Source organism: Tribolium madens, unplaced genomic scaffold (assembly GCF_015345945.1).
Source record: "Tribolium madens isolate multiple individuals breed KSU strain unplaced genomic scaffold, Tmad_KSU_1.1 Scaffold_20;HRSCAF=117;Tcas5.2_LG4, whole genome shotgun sequence".
NCBI lineage: Eukaryota > Metazoa > Arthropoda > Insecta > Coleoptera > Tenebrionidae > Tribolium > Tribolium madens.
This window is the reverse complement of record NW_025400985.1, coordinates 11,400,865-11,426,721: the sequence shown is the minus strand read 5'-3', so window position 1 is coordinate 11,426,721 and position 25,857 is coordinate 11,400,865. Positions and strand designations below refer to the sequence as shown.

Sequence of the window (25,857 nt, the reverse complement as noted above, 5' to 3'; positions counted from 1 at the left end):
TACCTTTTTCGAGAGTTTTAGCACATCAAAAATACAATTACATATGTGCAAAATTTTGTCAAAAACAAGCCTAAAAGTCCCAAAACTAGACCAAAAATTGTGTTATTTTTGATTTTTAAGAATATTTAGTGTTTAAGATAAAAACTTTTTTCAACAAATTTTGCTAAAACAAATTGATATCTATCATTTATTTATTTTGGTTTGTTTTGATCAATTTATTGGTTTTATTTTGAAGCAGAGACACATTTATTTTGCGAAATTTTTTTTTAAGATCGTTCTTAAAATTACATAAATAAATCAAACTTGATATTATTTTGTTCGTTTCACTATATTTAATTGATTTTAAGCAAAATATAATCAAAAATATAGCAAAAACCACAAAATTTGGTCGAAAATATTGTTATTTTCACTTTTTTCAAACCTTGAAGTTTTGAACTAAAATTTTTGCAAATCTGATTGGATGAATCTCAAAAATTTAAAAGATTTGACACACATATTTTTTTTGACATATTTTTTTTTTAATTTCTCATAATCATTCCATAATGAAAATATTGTTTTTGTAAATTGTTATCGGGAAATAGTCTGCAAAATACTCTTCGTCCAAGCTAAATAATTGATTCTAATTCCAATAAAATTATCGACAATTTGGCATGCACTCAAAATATTACTATTGAAAAAGACATTTCTTTTTTTGAGTGTTTTAGCACATTTTTTATTTAAAAACAAAATTATTTCGCCTAATTTTATTAAAAACAAGCAGAAAATTCACCAAATTAGACCGAAAATAATGTTTATTCTTCGACACTGTCAAAATTTACGGTTTTTCTCCCATGTAAAGAAGTTTTGACAACTGTTTGGCATTTCTCAATACGAAACATCAGATTATTCTTAACAGATTTAAAGCATGCTTAAGCCTTATTGAGTCTAATTCGAAAAATAAAATGTTGTATTCAACTCGTTTGAGTGTAAATCGGACGCTTTATTTCACCTCGTGGATGATAAACCACTCGTTACAATCGTGGTTTAATAACCCACTCGGTGAAATAATCCGTCGGATTTACACTTAAACTCGTCGAATAAATAACTATTATTTTTGTCTTTTTTGAATGTTTAAGCACGTTTTTGAAATAAATATTTTTTTTAACAAATTTTGCTAAAACTGGCTAAAAAATTACCAAATTATTTCGAAACTGATAACATTTTGTTTGTTTAAGTGGTTTTTGAACAGAATTACTAAGCCAAAAAAACACAAAAACACACCTTTGTCAAACTTTGAATAACATTTTCAAACTAAAATCTCAGGTTTTGGCAAAAATTTTATTATGTTTGAAAATTACTTCTGAAAGACCACAAATCGCTGTCTGACTTTTAATTAAGTTTCAATTAATCTTGTTTCGTGTATCGGTTGATAATCCCTACAAATTAATAATAGAAACGAATAAATAATGGGCAATAACGTCGATATGGCCCCGATAACATCCGATAAAACTAATTAAAACGTGAATACTCATCCCACTTATCCATCCGAGTTAAATATGCTAATTAAACCCCTCCATAAACCGTAATTATTTGTAATAATATGGCCGGAATCGAGTATAATATAAAATTATCGACGTCGCACCATTTGCCAATCAATTATCGCTCAAACAAATCCAGGTCCGGACTCACGATGCCACAGGTGTTATTTCCACTTTTCTATTACATCAGCACTGCTGATTCATCAAAACGCTTATCAAGACGTCGTCCACAACCCCCAATCACCCCTATTGAATAATGGATAAAACAACTGAAAATACATTTATCCTTAAATCCAATCCTATTAAATCAGATCTTGTTCACGTGACGATTAATTCGCGACCACACTCGACTCTAATTGCCTCAAATTGAAGGATCAGTGCCGTATTTGCCGTCGAGAGTGGAAAAATCAACGTCTAATTAGAATAAAAATCCACTCGAGAGGTATCATTTTCACTTGAAATTTTATCTACTTACATCTCCACAATACAATAAATAACAAACGATCCAAAGTGGCGTAGCACGACGGTGGGTATATACACAAAGGTGGTGCATCAAGCGGAAACCCTTTCGAGATATCTCTGCAACAACCGCTAACACGACTCAATCTTCATTTTTCTTTATAATTCTTCAACACGACATTAATTTTTCACTTACGAAACAAAAATTCGATACAAAACTCGTTTATCTTTGGAAATCGATGGACAAACTTTTCCAATTTATAGCACATCCGATTTAAATCCCGTTGAATCAATCAAAGCGAGTCACTTATTCGCGCAAATGAGAAATAAAGTAAAACTAAAAGGTGCTGTTTTGGGAATCGAATTTGCCAAACGGATTACAAAGAAAAACAACATTTAACATTTTTACAAAATTTTATTTTAAAACACAGAAACACAAATTTTTAAATCAGTATTTGCAAGCTTGTTGCTTAATACAATTTAATTTTGCCCTAAGAATTTCAGATAATCTTCTTCTATGCAAACTATTGTTTCAAAATTGTTGCAAAAAAATAATTTTGTTATGTAAATACGAGAAAATATTAATAACAAATGACAAACATGCCGGAATACTCCAGTAACATGTTAAAAATAATTTTAAAAATAGACAATTGAAGCGTTTGTTATTATAAAATTTGCTAACTTTAAACTCAATTTTTCGTAAATGGGATCTGAAGGAAATCACGTCGCGATAAGGAAAAGACGAAACAATAACAAAGATTGCGTTTCCTCGAGTATATAAGCAATTTGATAAGTGGCTTAAAATCTATTCATTCGATTGTCGTGCGAACGTGTGATTGTGTTATTGTGGCGGAGCCTGTGTTAAAATGGAAACAAAATATTTCTCACTTGAAGAAATCGGAAAAAATAACGGAAAAGACGGAAACAAGACGTGGATCTTGATCAAAAATAACGTATACGACGTTACGGAATATCTAGACGGGGTAAACAAGTAAATAAGTCATAATAGTAGGCTATGTTTGACACAGAGAATCATGTAAAAAAAGTGGGCCATGAGTTATCCATGGGGAATCACCGGGAATTACCGCAGTTCTTGGAAACTTATTAACATTTGACATTGACTCGGAGTCATATAAAACAATTACTTTATGTACAAGTATTTTTATTTATAGTTTTTGACAAATTAAAACTGATTGCAATTTATTGAATTCAATTAATTAATTGTCAATTAATTGTTAATTTAGCAATTGTTGCGTCATCTAAGATAAGATACGGCACATTCTTGAAATATTGCGAATTTGTATTGTTGTGATAGCACCCTGGGGGCGGCGAACTGATAACAGAATGGGCGGGGAAAGAATGCACTAAAGCCTTCGACGACGCCGGGCATTCCGGAGACGCCAAAAAAGAGCTCAAACGGTACAAAATCGGCGAACTTCGCGAGGTAATCAAATAAATCACTTCTTCTGATGAATATTTATGTCAAACTTTCATCCGTTTAATTTCAGGAGGACCGAAAACAGAAAAAATCCACCACCATCTCCAATCCCAAAGAAGATCGACGGTGAGCCCTTGCGACCCCTTTTTTCCATATTCATGACATTGTAATTTTTCAGGAGTTTCTGCAGTTACTTGACTTGCGGTCTGTGCGCCTGATGATTTTAATCTAAATCTGTTCTCTGTGATAAAACGCTGTTTTTGTGTGTATGAATAAATATTTTATTAAAGAGATTACGAGTCGATTGGATTGAATGCAAACATCAAAGTAATCTTTCAGGTGCTCGACAAACAGCCGAGGAGTGGCTCTTGTCAAGGCAAAAAAAAAACGAGAGAAAATCAGTTTCGGACATTCAATTATAAGATTTACTCAGTGACGTTCATTACCGATGAAGCTGGATTGCATACACCTGCTGGTATTTTTATTGAAAGACAGTTTTAGCGCTAGATAAACACGAAATGCTCACGTCTGCAAAAACAAAGGATTAACGGAGAGAAAAATACCGCAGGGGATTTTTTTTAAAGAATAATTGACCGAAAACACGAGCGACCTCTGGATGAAAAATAAAACGGCCTCTAGGGCAGACAACTGTATTGTTCATTACACAAATCAATAAAATTTTAGGAATGAAATAAGATAAAAAGTGTTTTTTAAAAAAATCATAATTAATTGCTAATGTGTATTGTTGGTTGCCCATATTTTTTATTTTTTCAGGCAGATGTACTTTCGGTAAGATCATATTTGACATTTCTCATTTGACAGTTGACAGGATTCGATGATATGAACACACAACAATTTATTGCTAAATTTTAGATTATTTTTATATGGTCTTATACTATTAGAAATTTATATTGATTTTCTATTTTTGTTTTGGTGAGAAATACTTGTCAAGACGGCCTGAAAAATTAAATTAACCTAAAACTGTGAATTTGGTTGAAGTTGTGATAATTTACAAAAAAAACATCTAAACCAAAGAATAACCAGTAGTTTTTATGATGGATTATGAACTTCCAACTGAATTTGACATAATTATTATAGGCACAGGTCAGGACTTGTTTCCTCTAATAAAAAAAAAGTCATCGAAACTGTTTTGTAGGTGTTATTGAGTCAATAATTTCAGCAGCAGCTAGCAGAATTGGAAAACGAGTTTTACATATTGATAGGTACAAAAAGCCTTCAATAATTCACTTAATCACGAAACAGTTTTCAGCAACAACTATTACGGGGGGCTTTGGGCCTCATTCAACTTGGACGCAATCCAGAAGCTTGTCTCTTCAGAACCGCCCTCTATTGAAGGACTCGGAAATTCCTTCTTTAGTTTAAAAAATTTTACAATTGAATGGCACATTCCAGAGTAAACTTAACACGGTTAAAAAACCAAAATAAGTGATTTTTTCAGGGAAACGCCCCCTGAATCAAACGAGTGGTCACGCACGCGCCTCTTAAAAGAATCGCGCAAATTTAATTTAGACCTCACCCCCAAACTCCAATTTGCACGGGGGGATTTTGTTGAGCTTCTCATTTCGTCAAATATCGCGCGTTATTCCGAGTACAGGAGCGTCAGCAGAGTCCTAACTTGGCTCAACGGCCAGTTGGAGACAGTCCCGTGCTCGCGTTCGGACGTCTTCGCCAATAACAAAGTCACAGTGATTGAAAAACGCATGTTGATGAAACTTTTCCTGGCTTTGGACAGCGGCGATCAGGAATATCCTAATTATGAAAATAAAAGCTTTCGGGCGTTTTTGAGCGATAAAAAATTGACCCCGAATTTGATTCATTACGTTCTTTACGCAATTGCAATGAGTACCGACGAAACGCCCTGTTTGCAAGGAATCCAAAACACGAAACGGTTTTTGGACAGCTTGGGCCGTTTTGGGAAAACCCCCTTCCTGTTTTCCATGTATGGAAGTGGGGAAATCACTCAGGCCTTTTGCAGGTTGAGTGCCGTTTTCGGTGGAATTTATGCTTTGAGTCAACCTTTAAAAGGTCTCATTTTAAACGGCGATAATTTTGAGGGCATTACGTGTGGCAAACAGGAAATCAAAGCTGAATTTCTGGTCATGGGGGCTGAAAAAGCCCCTCCAGAGTTCATTAAACAACATCCACAATCGTACATCGCGAGGGCTATTTTAATCACAGATAAATCAATCATGGACAGTGAGAAGGAACACCTGACCCTGCTTCTGTACCCTCCTGAAGGGGACAAAAATTCATGCGTGGTTATTGAACTAGGATGCTTAACAGGGACTTGTCCCAAGGACCTATGTACTAATTTAATTTTTTATGACTTATTTTTCACAATTGTGACTTTAGTTGTGGTACATTTGGTTTCGAGACAAATTGAGGGACCCCAAATCGATTTTAAACATATTATTCAGAATTTATTTGGGTCAGAAAAGGCGAAAATTTTATGGTCTTGCTATTTTTCAATTCCTGATTCAAATGATTTAGATTTGAGGTGTGAAACACCGAAAAATGTTTTGTTGTGTCCAGGACCGGATATAGACCTGGATTATGATTACGCCGTCAAAAACGTATGTATTAAAAGTTTTTGACTTGTTAGTTTGTGTTTTTTTTAGGCTAAGACAATTTTTATGGACATTTTTCCGGATTGTGAGTTTTTGCCAAGGGCTCCTGACCCTGAAGAAATCATTATTGAAGGTGAACCAACAGAAGATCAAAGCAATGTTGATCTCAAGGCTGAAACTGTAAAACCAGAAGAATAGATCAATTTTATATTTATTCTTAACTTAAAAATAAAGTATAACAAAAAATATTTAACCCCAAGCTGGTGTTTTGCAATAATGTAAAACCAACTTCCCTTCTGTTGAATAACAGTCGTACAAATTCTTCATTATCTGATCAGGTGAAGGTGCAAATGTCTGATTTACGTAAAGAAACTACAAAAATCGCGTCATTAAAAGCCTCATATCTGATAAATAATACCAATTTTTCTTGTGGTTCTAATTTCATGTATCTCTTCATAAACTCAGCAATCCACGAAATGGGCTTGTCTCCTTCAACCGTCCACTTTTTCTTTTTCATGATTGGGGCATTACCAGTCGGTTTCAGTAATATATCGACTAAAAAAAATGTAATAACGCCACAATAAAATAAAAACTTACTTTTCTGTTTGTCCGATTTTTGATTATTTTCCTGGTCTCCATCGTTTATGTTCATTGACTGGAATGACTGCAAGGAATCGGCGGCGGCTTCCTTGTTTTCAGAGGCGTCGTCGCTCATTTTTGACAACAAAAAATGAGGTTAAGTAACTTATTATTGTTTGACATATTACAGTTTTTGACAGAATGGTTGCTGGTTGCTACACACTACCAACTATAGAAAAATAAAAATAAAAAACTAATAATTGTGCTTTTTTAACATTTTCACAACTTGTACAAATTTTGTAGTTTTTCAGATGAATTAGGTGCTTGAAAAGCGTATAAAACTATTTATTAGTGATTTTGGTGTTTTTGTTTTGACTGCTGAGTCATAACTTAACCTCATCATTTGACAGATGTCAAGTCAAGACTCCAAAATTCACAATTAAATGATTCATTGTAATGATTAGAGAAAAATTCTAGTGAACACCCTAGCACCTTCTAGAATATTAAATTTAGTATTTAGTGACAGCTTCAAGTATAGTTCACGCAGTTGAAACATTCCCCAGCACCATGGAGTTTCCAGATGTTGGAAAACACTGTTCAGAACCGAATTGCAACAAGTTAGGTAAGCCCCGGTTAAATTCGATGTCTAACAATTTGAATAACAGTTAAAAAATTCTAGATTTTCTTCCAATCAAATGTGATGTTTGTTCAGAAATATTTTGGTAAGTGTTAACGCCCCCAAAACCCCAAAATCTCATTGGTTTTTCTAGCGACGAGCACTACTCGTACATCAGACATAACTGCGCTAACGCTTATCAAAAAGACAACCAAGTGCCTGTTTGCCCATTATGCAATAAACCCATCCCTGTACCACAAGGCCAACAACCAGATTTCGTTGTTGGTGCCCACATAGACAATGACTGTCAATCAGATCCAGCAAAGAACAAACGAAAAGTTTTTACAAACAAGTGTTCAATGAAAGGGTGCAAAATCAAAGAGGTCGTTCGTGTGATTTGTGATAACTGCAATATGAATTTTTGCCTTAAACACCGCCATACTGTTGACCATAATTGTCAAGGCAAAAAGTCCTCAACAAATCAGAAAATTCTGTAAGTTGCTGCTGAATTGTTTTGTGTTTACTATAACTATGTTTTTACAGAAATGCTGCCTTAGCAAGACAGGAAAATATGAATGGGGCTGCTTACACTAATGAAATACATGGAAATATGGTACAGTTTGTGTTATCAATGTGTGAAGTACGCTATTAACGGTTTTTTGCAGAGTGAAGATGAGGCTTTAGCACGTGCTTTAGCGTTATCTATGCAAGAAACGTCGAAAAAGCATGTGAGTCAGGAAGATATGGATTTGGCTTTAGCTAGACAATTACAAGCTTCAGAATATCAAGGGAATAGGAATAGGACAAACACTAGGGATAGATGTACTGTAGCATAATTAAATTTTATTCATATTTACACACTTCTAATGTACCTTTTTCTATTTTTATTTCAATAAATTGCAACAAGTTTAATCGATTTTTATTACGTCGTTCCTTGCGAAAAGTAATTGTGTAATATGAGTATTTTTAATCGACGCAATAAATATTGACCAATTGGAAAATAACCTTCCAATTAACGAAATAATTTTAAAACCATAGGCGTAGAATCGTGGTTCCGCGGTCATTGACCCGGTCAAGATTATTTGACATTTTTGTTTGACACCTGTCATACTTGTCATAAAGTGAGGTTAAGTCGTGTCATTAACATGTGGTAAAATGCACCAACATTCCATTCGCTTGTCTTTGACACGTCAATTAAAAGTTTGAGGGGCACTTTATGTACCGCCTCTGGTGCCCCCCAGCAACTCGCTTAACAAATACTACGATGTGTAAATACTTAAAAATAAGTGATAACCTTGTCGACATCTCTTATCATTTCTTAAGTTAAGTATCGCGTAATCCGCTGACCAGTAGTTATATTCCCTTAACCATGGTGTTCGAATCGTCCATCGCGCGTTTTTACCAAAAACCCGGTTGCACCGCCGCGAAAAAAGCTGAACTTCTCTTCAAACTCAAGCAGAAAAATGAGAAATTGTCCGATTTGAAAACCGAGCTTTGCTACCACGTGGAAACGACAGCCCCTTTGTCCCCCAATGACAAGACTCTGATAAAATGGCTGTTGACAGACCCGTTCCATCCCGGCAACCTCTCCGAGACGACTCACTTATCGGATGGGGGCGCAAGTGTGATCGTCGAAGTAGGGCCCCGATTCAACTTTTCCACTTCGAATTCGACGAACGCAGTATCGATTTCGCGGAATCTGGGGCTGTCGCAAGTGGTACGAGTCGAAGTCTCCAGACGGTATAGACTTGTCTTTGATGGGGCTGTCTCCAAAGTCGACGAAATTGCTTCGGCATTGTATGATCGAATGACTGAATGTCGGTACACCCCCGAGAATATCCCCAAGAAGAGTTTTAATGAGAAGTTGGTCAAAAAGGAAGATATCAGGGAGATTGATGTGATGAAAAAGGGCGAAATCGCGGTTAAAGAGTTGAATGATGAGTTGGGATTGGCTTTTGATGACGCCGATTTGAAGTATTATACGAATTTGTTTAAAAATGTACTAAAACGGAATCCGACCAATGTTGAATTGTTTGATTTAGCGCAATCGAACAGTGAGCATAGTAGGCATTGGTTTTTTAAGGGGAAAATGATCATTGATGGGGTGGAACACAAGGAATCTCTTATTGACATGATCGTTGATACACAGAATCACACGAATCCTAACAATGTCATCAAGTTCAGCGACAACAGCAGGTAATTAAAAGATTAAGAACGACAAATTTTGATAATGATTGTATGCATGTTAAGTGCGATATTGATTGGGATGATGATCGTAAATCCGGTGTGATCAGAATGATCGTGAAAATTTCAATAATAAATGCGATAATGAGTGAAATTGATCAAAATGGTTTTGATAATGATTACAATAAGGGAGAAAGCGATTGGCATTTTTGCTGTACGGATCATCGCATGGATTACAAAAGTGAATATGATAATGATTATGATTGTGTAAAACGGCAAAGATAGATTCAAAACTACAATCTAGATGTTTTTTGTTGACTTATATTTCTTTTAATCTAAACAGTAGATAATAAATTGCTCATTATTATAATTTTGTGATAATTATTATAGACATAGTGATTTGAATTTAGAATAAGTTGGATAATGAGTGGTATGAATGAATGAGTCATGTTGATTCCGTAATTACTAGAACTCGGGAAATATGCAAAATGCATATGAAGTGCATATAAATATACATATTTTGATGAAATTCTATAAATGCAGCTGCATTTACGAAAGATGTATATTTTTAAAGATTTTTGGCATCAAATCGCAAAAATTATTAGAATTGTACAAATAATCAACAGGTAGAAATGCACTCGAAACTTCTGCTAATTGCTAATTTTTGGAATTAGTACAGTTTCAGAAAGTAAAACGTCCTCGAAAAAATAATACTTAGGAAAAAATTTGTTTAATTCTAAAAAAAATGAAGCTTATCAAAAACTTGTAAATATTAATAAAAAACAGATAATTTCCTTTTTCCCACTAATTACTTTTAACAGCTAGATGACATTTTTTTCTAGAAAACTTAGAAAAAACTGTTTTAACGCTAGTAATAGTCAATAAAACTTTATTACTTTGTTATTTTATAAATGCATATTAAGAAGCATAATAGCATGTTTTTAGTGCATATTTTGACAGTTTTCTGTGCATATTTGCATGCACATTTTAGTGTTTTTTAGTGCATATTTTCCGAGCTCTGCGAATTACTGACACGTTATGAATTAAAATTTACAAAAACTTGTGACAATGAGTGGCTTGAATGAATGAGTCATGTTGAATGCGCAATTACTGACTGGGGTTATGATCGTAAATGCGGTTGTGATAATGACCAGAATGATTTTGAAAATTGTAATATGTGATTGTGATAATGATTATTATCAGGACAAGTGAGAGAGCGGTTAATTATTTCGTTGTTATAATTGCAGTAACTAAGATACAAAAGTGAATATGATAATGATTGTAATTGCGTAAACGGCGAAAATAGATTGCTGATTTAATATTTTTTTAAGATGAATAAAAGGTTACATTAACTATATGAAGAATAAAGTAATTAAGAGATTAAAATTAGATCTTGAGGTAATGATAATATATGGATTTGATTTTACAAAAAGTCAATGATTGTATGACTGAATGAGTCATACTGATTAAGACGATGATTGTATTTTTTTATTATGAGATATTACAATAATCCAATAATAATACGACATACAAAGATCAAGATCATAATCTTGGTGTTACGATATACAGGATCTTCCGTTTTTATTGTTACAAATTTAAACAGGTGATAGGATATTCAATTGTGGGACAAAAGTTTCCTATAAACATCAATATAAACATGCTTGGTAAGAGAGCTACACCCCCTGGAAGGGGGCTAATCTGTTTTTGCTAATATTTCAGAAACCATTTAAGGATAAAATTACAAAATTTGGTACAGATGATAACCTTTATACACCTAAACGAATTCAAACATCAAATGTCGAAATTTTTAATCAGGGGCGTACGAAACTGGGGGAGTTTAAGGTAAAAAAATACCCTATTTATTTTGGCTTTAGTTTCTCGGTACTTTCAGCAACAAAATCTTAAGTTTGATAGTTTATCACAGAGAAGTCTCTCTTGTGTTAATACGACTTATTGTTTTCCAATAAAATTAATTTAAAATTTATGTTACACACCAATATACAACATTCAAATAAATCAGAATTTACAGAACAATAAAAGCAAGAAATGCATATTTTTTAATCAACCTCAACTAATTAACATTACATTACAGTAACAATAATAACATTAATTAAATTAATTTGCCTAAATCTAAAGGAGATGTTCAAAGTGACCACCATTTTGGTTAATGCATAACTAAAGAAACTAGAGCCAAAATAGATATGGTATTTTTTTACCCTAAACCCCACCAGTTTCGGACGCCCATGATTAGAAATTTCGACATTTGATGTTTGAATTCGTTTAGGTGTATAAAGATTATCTTCTGTAGCAAATTTTGTAATTTTATCTTAAATGGTTTTTAAAATGTTAGCAAAAATCCTATTAGTCCCCATTCAGGGGGTGTAGCTCCCTTACCAAGCCTTTTGCGATACATGTTTATAGGAAACTTTTGTCTTAGAATTGCATATCCTATCACCTGTTTAAATTTGAAACAGTAAAAACGGAACATCCTATATAATGTACTGAATTTACAAAAAGTTATTTCGGTGCGTTATTATTACTAAGATTATCAAACGGTAATGATCGGAATCAACAATTTTAATCTTTGTAATAACGGTAATTATTTTGATAATGATTAGGGCGAGCGAAAAAGCGGTTGACGTCCATGTGATAATGATTATGATTACGTAAACGACTAAGACAGTTGCAAAACAACATTTTATTGTTGGTTTAAATTTTTTACACATAAAATTACTAATGACTGGAATGATAATGATTTGATCAATATCTCTTTTTTAGTGCCATGAAAGGCTACGTCCATCGCAGCCTCCGTCCCGTTACTTCGGGCTCCACCAGCGAACTCCGCGAAACCACCGCCGAATCTCACCTAATTTTCACAGCTGAAACGCACAATTTCCCCACTGGTGTCGCCCCATTCAGCGGCGCCACCACTGGAACCGGCGGTCGAATCCGCGACGTCCAAAGCGTCGGCCGCGGCGGTTACTGCATCGCCGGTACGGCCGGTTACTCAGTCGGCAATCTCAACATTCCCGGTTATAACCTCCCCTGGGAAGACTCCACTTTCGAATATCCGAATAATTTCGCGCCACCGCTCGAAATTCTTGTCGAGGCCAGCAATGGGGCTTCAGACTACGGAAACAAATTCGGAGAGCCTTTGATTAGCGGTTTTGTGCGGTCATTCGGAATGGTGGATGCGGCGGGAGAGAGGAAAGAGTGGATCAAACCGATTATGTTTAGTGGAGGAATCGGAACAATGGAAGCCACTATGACAGACAAATTTCCCCCGAAAAAGGGGCACCAGATTATTAAAATCGGAGGCCCGGTTTATAGGATTGGAGTAGGGGGAGGGTCAGCGAGCTCGGTGGAGGTCCAGGGGGATAATAAGGCCGAACTTGACTTCAATGCAGTGCAGAGAGGTATATTAATTTTTTCTAACACCGTTTTTATCACAATTACAATTCTATTTTCTACAGTCATTTCATTGGGTCTTTATTATTGGTGAGTCAAGTCATGTCGAGTGTGTTTTGTTTTGTAATTAATCGTGTTACTACTACTAAAAGAGAATAATTTTCACGGTAGAAAAAAATCCTGTATGTGACTGGTGTTTTTCAAGGTGACGCCGAAATGGAGCAGAAACTCAACCGGGTGGTACGTGCGTGTCTTGAATTGGGTAAAGACAACCCCATAGTGAGTATCCACGATCAAGGTGCTGGTGGGAACGGAAACGTCCTCAAGGAACTCGTTGAACCAGTAGGTGGTATAATCTATGCCAACAAATTCGAATTGGGCGATCCCACTATCAACGTCCTTGAATTATGGGGTGCCGAATACCAGGAAAACAACGCCCTCTTGTGTGAAAAAGAAAATTTAGAACTGTTGAGAAACATCTGCAAACGCGAACGTTGCCCAATCAACATTGTTGGTGAAGTTACCGGAACCGGAAGAGTTGTTTTGGCCATGGATGAGTCACAAAAAGTCATACCGTTTAATTTAGAACTGACACATGTATTAGGTTTGTGAGAAAAAAAAATAATTTTCAGTTTTTTCAAATTTTTTTTTTTTTAGGGAAAATGCCACAAAAAGTGTTCAAACTTGAGCGCAAAACGCCCCTCCTTAAAGAGCTTACCCTTCCTGTCGCCCTCTCGATTTACAGCACTTTGGAGCGCGTTCTGCGTTTACCCTCGGTGTCCAGCAAGCGCTACCTTACCAATAAAGTCGACCGTTGTGTTACCGGTCTTATCGCTCAGCAACAATGCGTGGGCCCCCTTCACACCCCACTTGCCGATGTTGCCGTCACGGCAATCTCGCATTTTGGCTACGAGGGTATAGCGTCATCTATCGGCGAACAACCGATCAAAGGTCTCGTCAATACAGCCGCCGGTGCTCGTATGACAGTCGCCGAAGCCCTCTCGAATCTTGTTTTTGCTCTCATTAGTGACATTCGTGACGTCAAATGCAGTGGTAACTGGATGTGGGCGGCGAAATTGCCGGGTGAAGGTGCTGCCCTCTACGACGCTTGTAAAGCCATGTGCGATATCATGTCAGGCCTTGGAATTGCTATAGACGGCGGTAAAGATTCCCTAAGCATGGCTGCGAGGGTTGGTAGAGACACAGTCAAGGCACCTGGAACTTTAGTCGTTTCGACTTATGCGCCGTGTCCGGATGTACGGAAAGTTGTGACTCCGGATTTGAAAGCTCCAGCGATCGGAAAAGTCGGACATTTGCTGTATGTCGACTTGTCGCATGGGTACAATAGGCTAGGTGGCACTGCAGTCGCACAAGTGTTTGGACAATTAGGCAAGGAAAGCCCCGATGTACATAATGTGGAAGAGTTGAAAAACGCATTTATTGCCACACAGAAGTTGATAAGAGATGGCGCTATACTAGCCGGACATGATGTCAGCGACGGTGGCTTGATTGTATGTTTATTGGAAATGTGCTTCGCTGGAATTAGCGGAATGGAAGTCCAAATCGGTCACAAACAAGGGAAAACAATTCCGATTTTGTTCAATGAGGAAGTAGGCTGGGTTTTAGAAGTGTTGGATGGTGATTTGAAACATTGTATGGATGTGTTTGAGGTAAAATAAATCAATTTTTTGCACTTTGTACTGATGCTTTTTTGTTCTAGAAATATAATGTTCCGGTGTATAAAATAGGTAAAAGTATCGGTTGTGATGTCGATTCGAAAATCACAATCTCTGTCAACAACGCTTGTATTGAAAGTACAGTGTTGCCACTTATGCGCATGTGGGAGGAAACTAGCTACAAGTTGGAGCTCCAACAGACGATAAAATCATGTGCCGACTCTGAATTCAATTCGCTCACATCACGAAAACACCCTCAGTACAAACTGACTTTTGACCCGGATTCAGAATCTGCGGTTAAAAAACCGGCGGTTGTGAAAGTCGCCGTCTTAAGAGAGGAGGGTACGAATGGTGACCGAGAGATGGCGGCGGCTTTAGTCAGAGCCGGATTTAAAGTCTGGGATGTAACGATGCAGGATTTGCTTAGTGGAAAGGTGGATTTGGCTCAGTTCCGGGGGATTATATTCCCTGGAGGGTTCAGTTATGCCGGTAAGGCAACTTAATAGTGACAAAATCCCAAATAAAATTTAATTTGCAGATGTTTTGGGGTCGGCGAAGGGTTGGGCTGGCAGTATCCTTTTCAATAACACAGTCAAGGAGCAATTTGACCGGTTTTACGCTCGGCCTGACACCTTCAGTCTGGGTGTGTGCAACGGTTGCCAACTTATGGCGATGATCGGGTGGATTGGCGAACTCAGTGCTGACAACACACCAAACATTGTCCTCGAACACAACATTTCTGAAAGATTTGAATGCCGGTGGAATACAATCCGAATTGAAAAATCCCCAGCTATTATGTTGAAAGACATGCATGAGTCTGTTTTTGGCGTGTGGTCAGCTCACGGTGAAGGCAGATTCACCTTCAAGAATTCCTCAATTTATGACGATTTGGTTAAAAATCATTGCGTCGGTTTGAGATTCACTGACGATGAGGGGAACCCCACTGAAACTTACCCGATGAACCCCAATGGTAGTATTGCCGGTACTGCAGGAATTTGCTCCAAGGATGGCCGCCATTTGGCCATGATGCCGCATCCCGAACGTTGCGACCAACCCTATTTATGGCCATACATGCCGCCAAGTTGGCAACACTTCCAGAAAAGTCCTTGGGAGAAGATGTTTAAAAACGCTTACGAATGGTGCTGTAGTTAAATTTTCCCCTGTCTATTATTAATTTCAACAAAAATATACATTTTTTTAAAGTTTGAGTTATTTTATTTGTCGGCGATAAGATAACCACGACTGGTAACAGTCACATGAATATGATTCACTTCATTATCTACTTTTTTTGTATTTATTATAAATAGGTAAAGCATTACAATTGCTGCTCCGCTTTGTACAGCTTGACTCGCCACATCCTCAATTTAGTCTATTAAAACCATAATGGCGGTATAATTATTTAATAAAACATGTCAAATTTTGTTAATTTTGCTTATCTAACCCCATAAACCTGTTTTTTGATAAATCGCACGCGAATTTTAGGCAAAAATAATTCTATATATAACAAATTGTTTGCAAAAATTTAAATTTCGCGGTCTTGTATTTGATGCCGCATGCGCACTTTGCATTACCATTTTTTTGACACATGACGCATTTCTTTCAGTCATCAGCTGACAGTTGTTGTGAATGGGTGCTCAAAAATGAACTGTCTCCTTGTTTTGTTATTGTTGTGCCATTATTTCGTCGAAAATGGCACGGCAGAACACGAGAAATACAGACGGACGATACACGGATACGAAGACCCACCGAACAATGGCAAAAAAACCTTCATTATTGAGCGGAATTTCGAAAACGGAGGACACAATCTCGAAAAAAGATCTATCGTGACGACTGATGACAGTAAAATCATACAAAAGGTAATTACGCCGGTCGTTTGCTATCTACGTAGCCGGTTTTGATCTGCGTTTTACTGAATTGCAGTTTTATAAATATCTGGGGTTGTTTGTTTGGCAGCGGTTTTCTTTTGTGTGTCTTTATTTACAGAATCGATTCGTCATGTTTAGGGGATTTATTGCGCAATTTTTTCTAATCCAGGGAATCCCCGATCCAAAACGCATTTTGGCTAAGAAATTTTGTCACCCTCGATTTACCGCCCGTATCTATATTTAATGAACTTCCTGTTTATTACGGGTAATATGAAAGGACACTGTCAGTTAAGTGCGACCAAGGGAAGTCGTCATATTATTTCTATTAAATTTAGATTATCACGAAAATTGTCTCACTTGAATGAATCATCGCTTAACACGATTCTGGTGTGAATGCAACTTTTTTTTAGTTTCTGAAAACGATACTGGACTTTTTCCACCCACCGATTCAATTAGGATATTGTTATTTTCCAGTTTGTAGTTCTTTAAAATTATACAAAATTATCGTAAAAATAACGGACCTGTTTTATCGCTGTTTGTTTTAATTATTTAAATATATAACAAATAATTATCTGTTATTAAAATTGTTCTATAACCAAGAGAGATACCCCTGTTTTGATCGAATTTTTTTTACAATAGTGATAAGAAATTTTAGATTTTACATAATTTTGATGGTGGAAAATTATTGCTTATTTCAATTATTGTTTGATTTAATTTCAGTATTTCAAAAAAAAGAACACTTTATAATTCGTGACAATATTGTGGACCGTACATTAAAAAATAGTATAGTGATAAACATGGAACATTTGAAGGTCGGCAATTATCTTTTATCTGACTTTTCATATTTTAATTATTGCCTACAAATTTTTTGAAATATACAGTGTCTCAAAAGTAAACCGCCATACCTTAACCAGTGTTCGAAAATGTCATTCTGAGAAAAAAAGTTTCAATTTTTTTTTCTATCGTTACTCGTTAAAGAGTTACAGCTTAGCAAAGAGTAGCAATCAATTTGTTGATCAAGTTGGTCATGATAAATTAAAAACGATGACAATTTATGAAGCAATTGCTTAGCTTTCAGTCTCATTCAACTGAAGCAATGGAAGGCATTTTGAGCAATTTTTGCAGTTATGGCTTCTCAGAGTGCGCTACTAGCCTATAGTGTATTTTATGTTTCAATGTTGGTGACAATTGAAATAAATTGCTTTCAATAAACTTGCCAATTGTTACAAAGAAGGCCACGCAAGCAATCGTTTGTTTTTCAACTCGCCGCTACGCGGGTCGTATCGAAATTTCGGGCTCTTGCTTAAGTCGTATTTTAATATAATTATTTGTTCCGAATTTGATAAATAAAACAATTTATCTGTTTCAACAATTTTATTGTACTTCTATTTCGTACAAAAGCAAGTGCCAAACTGGCCTCCCGACACATCAGTTGCGTAAGAAGTTGTACAAATCATCACTGACAAAAATATTACGACTCTGCTGCAAAGGTACAGTCGTGGCCATTGAAAAGTAATGTACTTGACAAATAAAAAAAATTTGGCGTTGTAAATTTTCCCTTGAAATTGACAATCTCTGTCATGTTTAAAATGTCACTAGAATCTTCTTTGTTTTAAGGACAGTCATTTATGTTCACATTTATTTCCTTTGCGATGACTCGTAGAGGGACATTGTCCCTTAATCTTGTAATAATAATAGATTTCTGTACATTCGACAATTACGGCATTTTTAAATTTTCCTGACGGCGTCCACCACTGCTAATTTGTCAAAAGTGACGTTTTCAGTGACACTGAAAATGACAGAACAGAGACAATCACGACAAAGAAAAAATTACATTATGCAATTTTTTAAATTTTGAGAGGATGTCAAAATCCCGAGTATTACTTTTCAGTGACCGCCACTTTATAGACAAATCGATTTATATAAATTAGGTAACGAATTAACAAAAAACAATGAATCAGGGAATGTTCTAGTAAATGGTAAATACGTAATAATTAGTAATTGACAAATAATAAATAACAAATAATAAATAATAAACCCGTAGATAACACGTTTGTTACTTTCAAATAAAAATTCGTGTAAGGTAAGTGTGCTACATGAACAAAGTGGGCTAAGCTACGATGTCAACGACTATATAAAAGGTCCGAAGAATTTTGAAGCATACATATTGTTCAAAAATAATATTAAAAAAATATATTAATAGATTTTGCGAGGAAAATTTGTGTTTTATTTAATTTTAAACAAGCTCAGCAGATAACAAGAAGTTTTGCAAACAGAAACGATATAACTTTATCTCGAAACAAAAGGTTTCCTACGAATATCACCTGTCATTTTTAGAAAACAAAAGATACTTTCTAGTTACCGGGTACAGCCCGCTGCGCAATAAAAAATTTATTACTGTTCTTTTGTTTTACTTAGACTTTATATCTGATAAGCTTTGTTAATATTTACAGATAAATTACCTAAATGATACCCACAAACAATTGATGGTGCATTGGGTTGGCGAAGGTAGCAACGTCATAATATGTCTAGCTCGTCATTCGTCCCTTGAAACATTGGCTGGAGATGTGAAAGTTGGACCATCGGCCGTTTATATTTCCTACGATTATGGCGATACCTACATGAACAAAACTGACCTTTTTAAATTATCGGACGGCTCTTATGCCACTTTGGAAAAGTTTTACAATCATCCGAAATACAACACGCATGTAAGAAGGCGAAACAAGTGTTTGAAACCATATTTCATTCTATTTTTTTTAGTTTGTTTTTGCCGATGTAAACCATAAAGTCCTCTACGTGACTGCGAATCACGGCCGGGATATAAAACGTATCGATTTAGATTTTACACCGAGTGACGTTTCGTTTCACGAATTGCAACCTTCAGTGTTTGTCGTTTTGGATAAAGTCGATTCTGTGCATAAGTTATGGGTGACTGAAGATTTCGGGAATAGTTTTCGAGCGACTCAGGATTTCGTCAAGGCGACTTATTGGATCAAAGAGAATGATTTTAGACACACTTTGTTGGTACAAAGGATGGAACCGAGCGGTTATAACGCGATTTTATCATCGAGCGATTTATTCTCGAATCGGACGGTGATGGTCCAAGCTACCGGTATTAAAGATTTCTACGTCAAAGGCGATTATCTCTTCACGACGAAATTGTCGAGTAAAGGAGTGCTCGAATTGTACGTCTCGTATAAATTAGGGAAGAAAATTAAATGCGTTTTTGACACGGCATTAGAGATTCGAAGTTATTTCATTGTGGATGTGACCTCAAACAGGGCACTAGTGGCCGTGAGTCATGCCGATACGGTCTCACATTTATACGTTTCGGAGAATTTAGATAACAGTGACGGTATTGTCAAGTTTACATTGTCTTTAGAAGACGTTCTTTGCTACTTTCCGAATAGCACATGGCATGACACTTGGATACACCACGTCTCCGAGGAAGCTTTTGCCGACGTGTACAAAGTTGAAGGGTTGTCTGGTATTTACATCGCTTCGCATGTTTTAACCAAACCTCAGGGTAACAATCTCGGGCCCCAACACTTAGGCTCGGTTATAACCTTTGACCATGGTCGATCGTGGCGTCTCATCCAAGCCCCCTTCCGTGACGTCGAAGGCCAACCCACTTCCTGTTCCGTCCAACAGAATTGCTCCCTCCATTTGAGTCAAAAGTTCAGTCAATTGTATCCCGATACGAGATCTATCAGTATTCTATCGAGTAAATCGGCTCCAGGGCTTATCATCGCAACTGGTGTTTTGGGAAAATCGCTCAAGGGACATTACGGAGTTTATATAAGTAGTGATGCGGGACAGACGTGGAGACAGACGTTGAGGGATTTATATTTCTTCAATATGGGGGATCATGGAGGAATTTTAACAGCGGTGAAATATTTTAAATTGAGGGGGGAGACTAGGCATGTCTTGTATTCGACTGATGAGGGGGAAACGTGGAAACAGGCTGCTTTTCACGATCAAAATATTAGGTTGTATGGACTGATGACGGAACCGGGGGAAAACACGACAGTCTTTACGATGTTCGGGTCCTTACCCGAGGAACATCAATGGATTATTATCAAGCTGGATTTGATAAAGGCTTTTGCGTATAATTGTTCAAAGGACGACTACAAGCCCTGGTCGCCAAGCCAAAGTGATGAAAATCGTAGTTACATCCCGTGCGTTATGGGCCAACAAATTACCTACCACCGTCGCATGCCCCACGCTAATTGTTACAATGGCGAGAATTTCGACGTCCCTATATCGATGACACCGTGCGGGTGCGATATTTACGACTACGAGTGCGATTTTGGTTTTGTTCGTTCGGAAAAACCCGGTAATTGCATCCGGAATACTTCTATCGTTAACGATCCCTACCAGGTGCCCCCAAATTGTAAACCAGGGAAATTCTACAAACGAACGAAAGGTTATCGGAAAATCCAAGGCGATGTTTGCGTCGACGGTTTCGAGAATCATTACATGCCGGAGGAAATTCCGTGTCCGTTTAATGAGGTTGACGATTTCTTGTTGTTTGCACAGAGGGAGAAAATCAGTCGGTTGAATCTCGTAACGAAGAAATTGGAAGAGCTTCCGGTGAGGAATTTAAAAAATGTGATCGCGATTGATTTCGATATGAGGAATAATTGCGTTTATTGGGCCGATATTGCATTAGATACGATCGGAAGACAGTGTTTGAATGACAGTGAGCCGGAAATTTTGGTTTCGAGTGATTTGGCCTCGATTGAAGGTATGGCTTTGGATTGGATTTCAAACACTCTGTATTTCGTTGATGGGATTAGATCGAAGATCGAGTTGATTAGAACTGATGTTAATCATAGCGGGAGGATGAGGAGGACTGTGTTAAAAGGCGACGTTTTGAAGAAACCTCGAGGAATAGCTCTTCACCCCAAAGCTGGGTACATGTTTTGGACTGATTGGTCCGTGGAACGGCCTTCGGTCAATCGAGCCGATTTGGACGGTTCAAATGTCGTCAAACTTTTCGGTAAACCTCGAGTCGAGTGGCCCAATGGTATAACCATCGATTACATCGCCGAACGCATCTACTGGGTGGACGCCCGTCAAGACTACATCGCCTCCAGTGACCTCCACGGCGACTTCCTCAAGATTATAATCTCGCGAAATGACGTCGTCTCGCATCCGTTTGCCGTCGCCGTCTTCAAAAACACAATGTATTGGGATGATTGGAAACGCAATGCTATTTTCAGCGCCGATAAAGACACCTATCACGGCGTGGAAGTCCTCCAAAAGCAGCTCCCCGGTCTTATGGATCTTAAAGTATATGCTCATGGCGTTCAAGTGGGCACCAATGCGTGCACCGTCTCAAAATGTTCCTACATTTGTGTTGGTAAACCGAAAAAGAATTTCTCCTGTTTGTGCCCCGACGGTATGGAGTATAACAATGGTCGGTGTCTCTGTCCGGGTCATGTACCCCCATTGGCCAACTTTACTTGTCCACCGGTACAAAACACCTGCAGTTCGAATCATTTCACGTGCCGGAACGGATTGTGCGTTCCTAAAGGGTGGAAATGTGACGGCGAAGACGATTGTGGGGATTCCTCCGATGAGGCACACTGTGGGTTGCAGAGTTGCCCACCGAATTATTTCGTATGTGGAGATGGAAAATGTTTGCCTCAGTATTGGAAGTGTGACTACGATTATGATTGTTCTGATGGTTCAGATGAGTTGGATTGTCCGAAACAGAACTGTACCGATGGTCAATTTACTTGTAAAAATGGACGATGTATCGCAGAGAAATGGAAGTGTGACGGCGAAAACGATTGTCGGGATGGATCAGATGAACTCAATTGCGAACCAGTGGAGCCTCACGTGTGTAAAAGTAAGTTGATTCAAGAAAAAATACAGTATGTGACTTGTGAAGTTTCAGGTGAGGAGTTCCAGTGCAAAACCGGCGGTGTTAAATGTATACCAACGACGTGGCAATGCGACGGCGAAAAAGACTGTCGAGACGGCTCCGATGAAACAAATTGTAAAAACAATACGTGTCTTGACATTCAATTTTCCTGCGGTGAGCCTAGTAATCGTTGCATTTACAAAACATGGGTATGCGATGGCGATAAGGACTGTCCCAATGGTAGTGATGAAGTCAATTGTACAACCCCCGCAATCTCCGTTACCATTGACCCTGATCAGTTTATACCTAAAGTGAGTAAACTTATTTCATTTCAGTTAAATTTGATTGGTTATTTTTAGAATGGGACTTGTCAGGATTGGATGTTTAGATGTCAGAACCAGCGTTGCATCCCCTATTGGTGGAAATGTGATCAGGCCGATGACTGCGGCGACGGCAGTGATGAACTCGGCTGTTTCCCAAGTCACGCCTCTACGTCCAAGCCCACAACCACGTCTCCTGGCCCACTTTGTGGTAACAACCAATTCGAGTGTATGGGCGGGACTTGTATCTTTTCGTCGTGGGTGTGTGACGGTATGGAGGATTGTGTAGGCGGTGAAGATGAACGTCACTGCGAAGGTGTGCGAAATTGCACCAAAGATGAGTTCAAGTGTCATGTGGACGGAAGTTGTATACCGTTGTCGGCGGTCTGTAACCTGTTTCCGGATTGTCCTGATTTGACAGATGAGTCGTTATGCGATCATAATTTACCTAGTGGACCAGCCACGCCTTCGTGTTCGAAAGGGTACTTCCCTTGCGATGGAGGAAGTTGTTATCCATTGGCTGCATTATGTGATGGGCGTGTCGATTGTCGTGACGGTTACGACGAATCAAATTGCTCGACAACTTCGAGGGTGTATCAAGTGTTGCATATGGGTGTTGACGAGAGAAGTATCAACGAGACGAGTCTTTTGCTGTATTGGTGGATTACAGACCCACCTGTCGGTAAATTAGAATTTTTACCGTCGATAAGTAAAGTAGGGGAGAATTTGTGGGAGAACAAAACGTGGATGAACGATACGGAATATAAATTTACGAATTTGCAACCAGCAACGCAATATAATATGACGATATATGTTAGGATTCAGAATACGACGAAAGTATTTCTACCGGCGAAATATTTCATCGCTTATACGGCAGAGAGTAATTCTCGGTTTTTATGGTTATAACCGATTTAAAACATATTTTTTCAGGTGTCCCAAGTCCGCCGTGGAACGTGACAGCTGTTCAAACAAACGGTTCTCATGTACTTTTGTCTTGGAATAAACCAACGCACCCTAACGGTCAAATCATCAATTACGAGATAGGTTGGTACCCGCCGCGTCCACCAATCAAATTGAAACTGAACGGAAACGAGACCGCCCACTTACTCTCCGCTTACTTCGAGCCTAATCGAGAATACAATTTTTACGTAATTAATAATACAAAAATACCGTAACATTGGTTACTATTTTTTTTTTTTTAGGTAATTGCGCACAATAAGAAATACGAAAGTAAGCAGTCTAAGGTCACTAAACTGAAATTCGACGGTGATGCAAAACTCCACGAAATCCAAAACGTGAAAGTCGACAAAAAGACCGAAAACAGTGTCACCTTGTCATGGAAATATAACAAAACAGTTGAAGGCTACACCGTCGCGATAATTCCACCCAATGATTACCCTCGAATGTTGTCACGTGTCACTAAAACGAAATCGATCACTGTCGATAAGTTAGCGCCCGGTACGCGCTATACATTCAAGATCAACGCGTACAAGAATGCGTTTACTGGCCCCGAAGTTGATATAATAGTGATCACGGATGGCGTCATGTTGCCAGAAGTGCCTTCACTTCAAGGAAAGTTGGTCAAGGAAGTCGGAACTTCCGTCAAATTGAGTTGGGGAGTTCCAAAAGATTCGAGGAAGGTTACATGGACCTACGGTGTTTATTATGGGATTGACGCCGATGAGTTGTATGAAAGTAATTTGAATCACTCTCGGTTGGGGCTTGTATTGTAAATATTTTTTTTTAGAATCGAGATATGAAACGACTGATTTGACAACGACTATCAGCGATTTAAAAGCTTGCGAATTTTATACTTTCAAGGTTGGGGTTGTGGGGCCTTACGGCCAAGGTCCCCTATCAAAGAGTTTACAAATCAATACTTTTATGAACAAGAAGGCACCGCCGAAAAAATTGACTGTCAAGGAAGTGGACTATAACCCAATGAAAATGTTGATTACTTGGTTGCCTTCGTGTCCGACTATCGCCGAACCCATAGGCCATATTGTATGTCGATAGTCACTTTTAACTAATTAGTAATTTTTTGTTTTTAGATCCGTGTTTATGAAAGAACTACAGGTGTGGATTCATTATATGGCAAACCACCCGGAAATTACAGTCACGTTTTGAATGTGAAATACGGCGCTATTTATGACATAAGTGTAGCAACAAGAGAAATTGGCGCCATCTACACACCTAATGTGACTTATTACGCTCCACCAATCTTACCTCCCCACGAAGTAAAAACATCCATTGCACCTAATGGTAGTTTCATCGTCGAATGGCAGGAAGCTGATGTCCCCAAGGATGTAGGGCCTTACAAATATGAAGTTTTGGTCTCCGAGGGAAATACTATGGACGAGGCGACGGCGAGGCGGTTTCGAGTGGACAAACCGCCGTTTATCTACAGTAATAGTTCATCAAATATGTTTACTTTTGCAGTCCAAATCGTGACTGATAGTGGGTACAAATCGATCACTTCGGAAAAGTTAAGTGCAACAGTGTTGGAAGCCCCCACGACGATGGGAGGTACCAACCTCTGGTTGATTTTGGTACTCACTATTCTGTCAATACTCGTAGTGCTAACCCTAGGTTTGTTTATAGTGAAACATCGCCGATTGCAGAATAGTTTCACGAGGTTTGCAAATTCGCATTATGATACGCGGTCAGGTGCGGCGACCTTTGATGATAATGGGTTGGAGGAGGAGGAGAGCCCGCAAATTACAGGGTTTTCAGATGACGAGCCGCTCGTTATCGCGTAGCCGAATTTGCAAAGTATTGATGAGACTTGATGGGGCTGTGGCGATGGTTACCAAATATTGAAAGCCACGACCGTGCAAATGATTTTATAGTATTTGTCCATTAAAAATAAAGACATTTTAATCATGTTGTGACTATTCCAAATTTATTATATAACTAGTCTTGTGAAGAGAGCAATGGGCTAATCACTTTTTCTACTTTGTGAAAGATTGTTGTTTTTTTGTACATTTAGGGTTAGGTTTTTTAAGTTACGTTTCCTATGTGTGAGTGTGTGATTTAATGAGCACACGTTAATGTTGCCACTGACTAGAAATGAGTTACATTTAATTATCTTTAAGTCAAATTTCTGTGATACTTCTCAGTTAAGTTTTAAGATTTTTTCATAAAGGAATTTGACTGTCATATGTTTGTGCTTTTAAGTGTTTAAATAAATCATTTAAAAATGACAATTAATTTTACTTTTAGGAGAAAGTATCCGCCTTTATTTTCTCCTTTTAATTTTTAGTACTTACCCATTTATTATGAAATAAATTTTAGAAATCCTGGGAAAGAAGTTGTTAAAATTAGTACAACAAAGG

At 37.6% G+C, this 25,857-nt stretch overlaps 6 protein-coding genes across 7 annotated transcripts; 5 read left to right on the top strand and 1 right to left on the bottom strand.

Moving 5' to 3' along the window:
- Positions 1 to 2,800: 2,800 nt before the first annotated feature.
- LOC123005498 (cytochrome b5-like) lies at positions 2,801 to 3,718 on the top strand. Its single transcript, XM_044399282.1, has 4 exons — positions 2,801 to 2,959; positions 3,292 to 3,420; positions 3,485 to 3,540; positions 3,593 to 3,718. The coding sequence occupies exons 1-4, from the start codon at positions 2,843 to 2,845 to the stop codon at positions 3,630 to 3,632; spliced, it is 342 nt and encodes a 113-aa protein (XP_044255217.1). The 5' UTR covers positions 2,801 to 2,842; the 3' UTR covers positions 3,633 to 3,718.
- Positions 3,719 to 4,241: 523 nt separating this feature from the next.
- LOC123004665 (rab proteins geranylgeranyltransferase component A 2) lies at positions 4,242 to 6,261 on the top strand. Its single transcript, XM_044398028.1, has 6 exons — positions 4,242 to 4,518; positions 4,571 to 4,637; positions 4,685 to 4,828; positions 4,874 to 5,739; positions 5,788 to 6,008; positions 6,054 to 6,261. Exons 1-6 carry the CDS (start codon positions 4,467 to 4,469, stop codon positions 6,198 to 6,200), a joined length of 1,497 nt encoding a protein of 498 aa, XP_044253963.1. The 5' UTR covers positions 4,242 to 4,466; the 3' UTR covers positions 6,201 to 6,261.
- Positions 6,196 to 6,868, bottom strand: LOC123004668 (autophagy protein 12-like). Its single transcript, XM_044398031.1, has 3 exons — positions 6,600 to 6,868; positions 6,421 to 6,557; positions 6,196 to 6,374 (listed from the first exon to the last, which is right to left on the bottom strand). The coding sequence occupies exons 1-3, from the start codon at positions 6,715 to 6,717 to the stop codon at positions 6,252 to 6,254; spliced, it is 378 nt and encodes a 125-aa protein (XP_044253966.1). The 5' UTR covers positions 6,718 to 6,868; the 3' UTR covers positions 6,196 to 6,251.
- LOC123004666 (AN1-type zinc finger protein 2A) lies at positions 6,828 to 8,109 on the top strand. The gene is made up of 5 exons (XM_044398030.1): positions 6,828 to 7,203; positions 7,261 to 7,303; positions 7,352 to 7,690; positions 7,741 to 7,810; positions 7,863 to 8,109. The coding sequence occupies exons 1-5, from the start codon at positions 7,149 to 7,151 to the stop codon at positions 8,031 to 8,033; spliced, it is 678 nt and encodes a 225-aa protein (XP_044253965.1). The 5' UTR covers positions 6,828 to 7,148; the 3' UTR covers positions 8,034 to 8,109.
- A 215-nt stretch (positions 8,110 to 8,324) lies between these two features.
- LOC123005464 (phosphoribosylformylglycinamidine synthase) lies at positions 8,325 to 15,670 on the top strand. The gene is made up of 6 exons (XM_044399241.1): positions 8,325 to 9,393; positions 12,160 to 12,797; positions 12,995 to 13,393; positions 13,447 to 14,459; positions 14,510 to 14,954; positions 15,004 to 15,670. Exons 1-6 carry the CDS (start codon positions 8,567 to 8,569, stop codon positions 15,615 to 15,617), a joined length of 3,936 nt encoding a protein of 1,311 aa, XP_044255176.1. The 5' UTR covers positions 8,325 to 8,566; the 3' UTR covers positions 15,618 to 15,670.
- Positions 15,671 to 16,058: 388 nt separating this feature from the next.
- Positions 16,059 to 25,725, top strand: LOC123004957 (sortilin-related receptor-like). Of its 2 annotated transcripts, XM_044398512.1 has the most exons (10): positions 16,059 to 16,321; positions 18,784 to 19,038; positions 19,091 to 22,187; positions 22,236 to 22,513; positions 22,562 to 23,402; positions 23,453 to 23,670; positions 23,725 to 24,217; positions 24,270 to 24,526; positions 24,574 to 25,071; positions 25,124 to 25,248. In XM_044398512.1, the coding sequence occupies exons 1-10, from the start codon at positions 16,106 to 16,108 to the stop codon at positions 25,124 to 25,126; spliced, it is 6,156 nt and encodes a 2,051-aa protein (XP_044254447.1). In that variant the 5' UTR covers positions 16,059 to 16,105; the 3' UTR covers positions 25,127 to 25,248. The 2 variants fall into 2 exon arrangements, with proteins under 2 accessions (XP_044254447.1, XP_044254445.1); XM_044398510.1 differs by having other exon boundaries at positions 24,574 to 25,725.
- Positions 25,726 to 25,857: the final 132 nt, after the last annotated feature.